The sequence below is a fragment of the Neovison vison genome, chromosome 7 (assembly GCF_020171115.1).
Source record: "Neovison vison isolate M4711 chromosome 7, ASM_NN_V1, whole genome shotgun sequence".
Taxonomy (NCBI): domain Eukaryota; kingdom Metazoa; phylum Chordata; class Mammalia; order Carnivora; family Mustelidae; genus Neogale; species Neogale vison.
Window position 1 is genome coordinate 59399563 of NC_058097.1, and position 6914 is coordinate 59406476.

Sequence of the window (6914 nt, forward strand, 5' to 3'; positions counted from 1 at the left end):
AGGAAGCCAGCTTCTCACTCTCCCACTCCCCCTGCTTGTGTTCCCTCTCTCGCTGTGTCTCTGTCAAATAAATAAAATCTTAAAAAAAAATAATCTGGCCACCCTACTTGGACCATCCCACCTTATAAGGAAATAAAGGATAACAGGAAGACAATCTGCAGCCACAATTTTATTAGGAAATGTCGAAAATAAGACTGGCCTTCATTGCGAGAATAGCAACATAAACCAAAAAGCTTATGACAATGGGACAATGGGACGCGATGAGACGGAAAATGAAAACCAATAGGGAAGACATCATCATTCCAAGATCCTCATAATTAATGTTCACGGGACAGCTGCTATGTGTCCGGAAACCTTGTAAGTGCTCGAGATGTCCTGTCATTTTTCCAAAATTGGGGACAAACCACCCTTAACCTCCTTCTTGGGGCAGAAGGGACTTGGACCCAGTTGCCTTGTCTGCGGAATCGTCAGGAAGTCACTTCACGTGGGTTTTTTGGTGGCGTTTGAAAGTTCCCAGCTGACGAAAGGCGCCGTGGCACTCGGGACACGTGTAGGGTTTCAACCCAGAGTGGGTGCGAAGGTGGACGTTGAGGTTCCCCTTGTGGCTGAAAGCTTTCCCGCAGTCCGCACATGCGTAAGGCTTCTCCTTGGTGTGGACCCGGCGGTGGCTCCGAAGGGTAGAGTCGTGGGTGAAGGTCCGGTGGCAGAGCTCGCAGGAGTAGGGCTTCTCCCCAGTGTGGATTCGCCGGTGCACGCGGAGGTCCGAAGGCTGCGTGAACGTCCCCGCGCAGGAATCGCATCTGAATGGCCTCTCTCCCGTGTGTGTCCTCCAGTGAATGCGAAACTGAGATTTATAACGAAACCCTTTCTTACAGATGCTGCACACGGTTGGTGTCTGTCCCGTTGGTGTCTGTTCCGTGGCTTTTCCCCCAACAGGATGGACCGAGCTGGGCACAGGTTGAGCTGAGACTTCTCCTTTGTCCAAATACGGGGTTCCTCCTTGAGGTACTTCTTCGGAAATAGAGGTGTTGTCCAGTTTTCTTCTTTTGGGATTTCTTGGGCTTTTCTGAGAATCTCTTCTGTTCTCATTCTGAGGGGAAGTTTGTCTCTCTGAAACGTGGGTGGAGGGTCTGTTGGCCTGCACGTCTGTAATACGGGCTCCTTCTTGGAGATTCTTTCCACCCTTTGCCTTCATGGAATCTGTTGAAAGAAAGATTAACACACAACACTTAACAAAGAGCATTTTCAATTATACCAACCTCCTTTGGACCAAAGGCCGCTGTGGGTTGAGAACTTCCCATCAACCAATGGACCTGGGATAGAGTTGTACGTAGGACACTGAGGACAGTCAGGGATGGAGAAGGATTGGTATTTCAGGCTCTCTTCCCCCAAGAGATGTCAGTGCTGGATCCCCACCCCCACTTCCCAGCTGAGGAAGAGTCACTAACTCCTCTGAATTCCCAGTTTCCAGGCTCACCAGAACCTTCCAGAAGCTGAGGCTCTTGGAACTTCAGTATTGTCCTCTCTTCCGGATCTTCCATCAGATTCTCCTTCAGGTTCCCCTTGGGTCTGAGATTCTCCTGCACACCTTTTCTAGGAATGGTCTCCAGCAGGAGAACATTCTGTGCCTGGCAATAGGCAAACACATGTAGTTGCCAATGTGCCTAACTTGGGGCATGGGAAGCTCTCATCCCTGTTTTCCCCATCCTGCCCATCACCCTAATCTGAGACACCAACTCTCTCAACATGACAGTGTTGTGGATGTGCCCACACTTCCTTTGGGCCACTCATCACTCCCTCTCATCAATCATGCCCAGCGTGCCTTTAAATCATGTCCACATGTCACAGCCCTTACGCTTAATCCTCTAAGCACTTCTCAGGTCACCTGGCTTCCTCTGGCCAATTCGGGAAGCAAGGTGGCTCTGGGTCCAGGTGTCGCTGCTCATCACTACTGATATTTTGTGGGACGATCCCTGTTTGGGGCTCTCCTGTGCATTGTGGGATCATAGCAGCATCCCTGGGTTCTGCCCACTCAATGCAATCCCATCCTCCAACCCCACCTGCATTCTGACAACTGAAAAGGTCTTGGGACATTTGCAAAAGTGTTCTAGAGGCAAAACGACTCCAGGTGAGAACCACTCCCTTAGGCAGAGGGACAAAGGCTGAGGAGTCTTCCTTCTCCACAGAGGCTCAGAGATGTCTACAGGCTCGCTGCATCCATGGGGATTCCATGGGACAATGGGTGCACTTCTGTGCTCTGCCACTGTCTCAGTTATTCCACAGCTACACCCACCACCACTTCTAGTACCTTCTGCCACTGCTGCCTCGAGATCGGGAAGGGCCTCACACTCACCTGCCCAGCTGACGGCTTGTTGACTCCTGGCAGATTCTGCAGCTCTCTGCTGACTTTCTCGCTGTCCTCTGGATGTATCTCTCTCACAGAAGATCGGGGCTTCTTGGACAAGTCCGCCACGAGGTCCATGTCACTGACCTCCGCTCCAGCCATCTGAGCATCTGAACTTCGTACAAGAAATTCCTGTCCTTGTAAGGTGACTATGGTCTGTGGGGGCAAGACTCAACCAAGATCAGACTCACTCGAACCAGAACGGAGCTTTGAGGCTCCCTCAATGAAGATACTGCACACTCACACTTTGTTGGAATTACTGGTTTCAAAGGCAGCCTCCCAAGGTGGTGGGGGACTTACCCGCCTTTTTGTGTTGGACAACCACCGGCCTAGCCACAATATCTAATCAACATCAACACCTCCCCATGTCCCAACCACCACCTCAGCTAACACTCAGCCCTCACGAGTCATCCTAAGGCACGCTTTATCCACTCCTGACTTCAGCACTCGAGGGGGAGCACGGTGAGAAATCAACACCAGGCCCCGCTGAGACGTCACATGTGTGGCTTACATCTCACTCAGTCTGTCTTAAGAATCCCCTTATCTGTGATTCCAGATGACCATCTTCCAGTTCCCATGGCTATTTTCCCACCACATTGTCGAAAGCTTATAATTCCCGTTCTCCACTCACCCCTGGAGAATTTCATCACCTCCCGCAGTGCTCAGGGCAAGGAGGACGGCCAGGTTGGATCTAACTCCCTCCTGTCCACTTACAAGATTACCTACAGAGCTCATCTCCCCATGGCTGGTACTACACCAGGTCCCATTCCCCTCCTAGATCCTTCAGACTCTTGCTTTTTCTACAAAGCCTACAGGTGCACGCCAACCACCACGATGGAAAATGTTCCCATGTAAGGTCTTAACCTGGTCTGGAGAGTCTTACCTGTGAGCTGGAGGGATATCCGGCAACCACCAGAGATTTTTTGTTTTTGACTTTCCCAACTGGGGGTGGCTGCCGTTGACATTAAGGATGGCGTTAACACTACGATGCCCAGGAAAGCCCCAAGGTTGGTCCATCTCAGTATCACTAGTAGATTTGAGAGACCCTCATGGAGTCGAAAGCCTGCTGTCCCAGCCCCCTTCCTTCCTCAGGGTCATGCCAGGACTCTAGTTACCGTGGCAACATAGCTCATTAGGTACTTCACCCAAGTAGGACCACTTTTAAGAGGGTCTCTGGCAATGTCAAGAATTGCAAACGTGGGGCGCCTGGGTGGCTCAGTGGGTTAAGCCGCTGCCTTCAGCTCGGGTCATGATCTCAGGGTCCTGGGATCGAGTCCCACGTCGGCTCTCCGCTCAGCGGGGAGCCTGCTTCCTCCTCTCTCTCTCTCTGCCTGCCTCTCTGCCTACTTGTGATCTCTCTCTGTCAAATAAATAAATAAATAAAATCTTTAAAAAAAAAAAAGAATTGCAAACGTAATGGACTGAACTGGTTTCCAGCTCCTTCCTCCTGGAGCCCCTGGAATGCCCCTTAGGCAGCTGTCCCCACCAGAGGTCGGGCAGGGTGAGTGACAGTAAAGTTCGTAGACTCCTGAAACCGATCAAATGCCAGTGACCTCCCTCTCCTCCCTGTCGTGACAGCTGGAAATGTCTCTAGACACTGCCGAGGGTCTCCTGAGGGGCAAACCGTCTTCCCAGTGGGAACCCCTGACCAAGAAAGCCCCCATGTCAGACTATGGACTCTGAAAAACAATCTGAGGGGTTTGAAGTGACGGGGGGGTGGGAGGTTGGGGTACCAGGTGGTGGGTATTATAGAGGGCACAGCTTGCATGGAGCACTGGGTGTGGTGAAAAAATAATGAATACTGTTTTTCTGAAAATAAATAAATTGGAAAAAAAAAAAGAAAGAAAGCCCCCATGTCCTCTCCAGTCCAAGGGCACCTGCAGCTCCCACACCAGCTCCCCCTTCCCATCAGGAAGGCCCTGCTCACCCATGTCTTGGGGGTCTTGTTGCTTCTCAGCAGGTCCCTCAAGTCCTCGCAGCTCCGCACACCACTTTCCTTGACTAGGACCTGAAGCTCCGGGGGCATGGAGATCAGGAACTGCTCCAGCACCAGCGCGTCCAGGATCTGCTCCTTGGTGTGAAGGTCTGGCCGCAGCCACAGGTAGCAGAGCTCACCAAGGCTCCTCAGGTCCTCAAGGGGGTCTGACGTCTCCGAGCCAGTGAAAGCCCTGAAGCTCAGGTGCCATGTCTCACAGTCGCTGTCTCGCGTCCCGTCGAGGGCTCCTTGCAACAGAGCAGACCGTGGCAGCTCTGTCTCCGGGCTGCCTTGGGGTTTCTCCTGACCCCCTGAGAAGTTCTGGTCTGTAGCCATATCGACTGGAGAACTTTCCGGTATGACTCTGCCGACTTTCTCGAAGCTGGTGCCTAATTAAGAGCCACCTAAAGGGATTGACTCCAGTTTTCTTCAGCAACAGACGCGCCGTTCATTCAGAAGTCTGTGGGGGGGTGGGGGAGGAACCAGATTGGTTTAACCTCTTACCACCCCCTTCCCTCTAAACCCTTCACCCCAACACTAACACCGTCCCCCACTCATCCAGTATTTAATACCGTGAAAAGTAACCCCACTATTATTTTTCCAATGTTCACATTTATAGTAAAAGGTGGTTCACATGTCTGAAGGGCCCCTAGATTCTGAGCTCTAAACGTACAGAAGTGGGCTCAGTTTTCTCATCTGTAAGTTGAAACAAATCATCCTTGACTATAAATTATATATAACTACGTGTAAAACTCCTATAATTAAGGGGCGCCTGGGTGGCTTGGTGGTTTAAGCCTCAGCCTTTGGGTCAGGTCATGATCTCAGGGTCCTGGGATCCAGCCCCATCGTGCTCTCTGCTCAGCAGGGAGCCTGCTTCCCCCTCTCTCTGCCTGCCTCTGCCTACTTGTGATCTTTCTCTGTCAAATAAATAAATAAAATCTTTAAAAAAAAAAAAACCCTCCTATAATTGAATTTTAACAATGTCAGTCTTTCTGTCTTTCCACCAGGACAACCTACATGGCAAAACTGTATTAGTTAAAATTCTGCAGAATACAGAAAAATATTTACAACCTGAGAATTTCATGTGGTATGGGGACATCGGAAGTATTGATCTAAGATCGTGCCCCGACACATTTCCTTGTTGGTCCCTGGATATTGCTTTGTTCCAGGAAGGGGATTCGAAAGAACCCTAACAGGATTAACAAATATTCCTTACTGTCGTGAGATATACACAACACAAAACTCACCACTTCAACTCTTTTAAAAAGCACAAGTTTGCAGCGCTGTCACATTTGCAATGCTTTACAACATTCATCTGTGTCTGGTTCCAGAACTCACTCATCCCGTGCCCAAAGGAAACTCTGTCCCTCCCCCTTCCCTGGCCACGCCCACCCCCAGGGGATCTGTTAATCTCTTCTCCCTCTCTATGGGTTAAACACTTAATCTCATCCAAGAAAATGGATTAAAAATCCAATGCTCTTTGAAATTTTCAAAGGCCAAGGGTCAACCTGAGGACTGGGTGGAAGACTGGGGGTACACGGCAGGGCACTGAGAGCCACGCGGTCCCCAGGTAGAGAGAGGGGCTTTTTTTTTTAAAAGATTTTATTTAGTTGCCAGATAGAGATCACAAGTAGGCAGAGAGAGAGGAGGAAGCAGGCTCCCAGCCGTGAGGAGAGCCTGATGCGGGGCTCAATCCCAGGACCCTGGAATCATGACCTGAGCCAAAGGCAGAGGCTTTAACCCACTGAGCCACCCAGGAGCCCCAAGAGAGGGGCTTTAATCATGGCTGGGCTAGTAGGTTGATAAAAAAAAAAAAAGGTCCATACTCAGAGGTTTGATTTTTACCCCGTGGACGGCAAACACCCAGCGATGTATTTTTAAGCAACGGTGTGGGGCATTCAGAAACCTCAGGAGAAGCATGTACCACCCAGAACTCAAGGCGTGGGGCGCCTGGGTGGCTCAGTGGGTTAAAGCCTCTGCCTTCAGCTCAGGTCATGATCCCAGGGTCCTGGGATCGAGTCCCGCGTTGGGCTCTCTGCTCAGCAGGGAGCCTGCTTCCCTCTCTCTCTCTGCCTGCCTCTCTGTCTACTTGTGATCTCTATCTGTCAAATAAAATGAATAAAGTCTTAAAAAAAAAAAAAGAATTCAAGGCGAATTCTACACATTTGCCTAAAACCCGCAATAGTCAACCTTTTTCCCCACTTCAGCTCCTTGGGGAAGCCTGATCAGCTCAGCGCTGATTTGATCCCATGTTGTAGCTTTAATGAGCTGTTAGGCAAGTCCACTAGTTCTCGGGAGACCATCATCCTTCTCCATAACACGGGACGAGAAAACACACCTCTTACCCTGTCTGAGGGCAAAATATGAGGATGCCGAGAGGACATGCCTGGCACGTCTTTACACAATGGCGTGACCAACATTTGGAGCCATGATTCTCAACCAAGGGTGACTTGCCCTACTCCCCTGGCACCTTGGGACACTGGGCGACATCTGGAGGCATTTTTGGTCATCACAACCCGGGCATGGGGGAGGCAG

General features: G+C 50.6%; 1 protein-coding gene across 1 annotated transcript; it reads right to left on the reverse strand.

Moving 5' to 3' along the window:
• Positions 1-475: 475 nt before the first annotated feature.
• On the reverse strand, positions 476-4715 carry LOC122913404 (zinc finger and SCAN domain-containing protein 5B-like). The gene is made up of 4 exons (XM_044260147.1): positions 4332-4715; positions 2354-2560; positions 1478-1628; positions 476-1200 (listed from the first exon to the last, which is right to left on the reverse strand). Exons 1-4 carry the CDS (start codon positions 4713-4715, stop codon positions 476-478), a joined length of 1467 nt encoding a protein of 488 aa, XP_044116082.1.
• Between the last annotated feature and the right edge of the window lie 2199 nt (positions 4716-6914).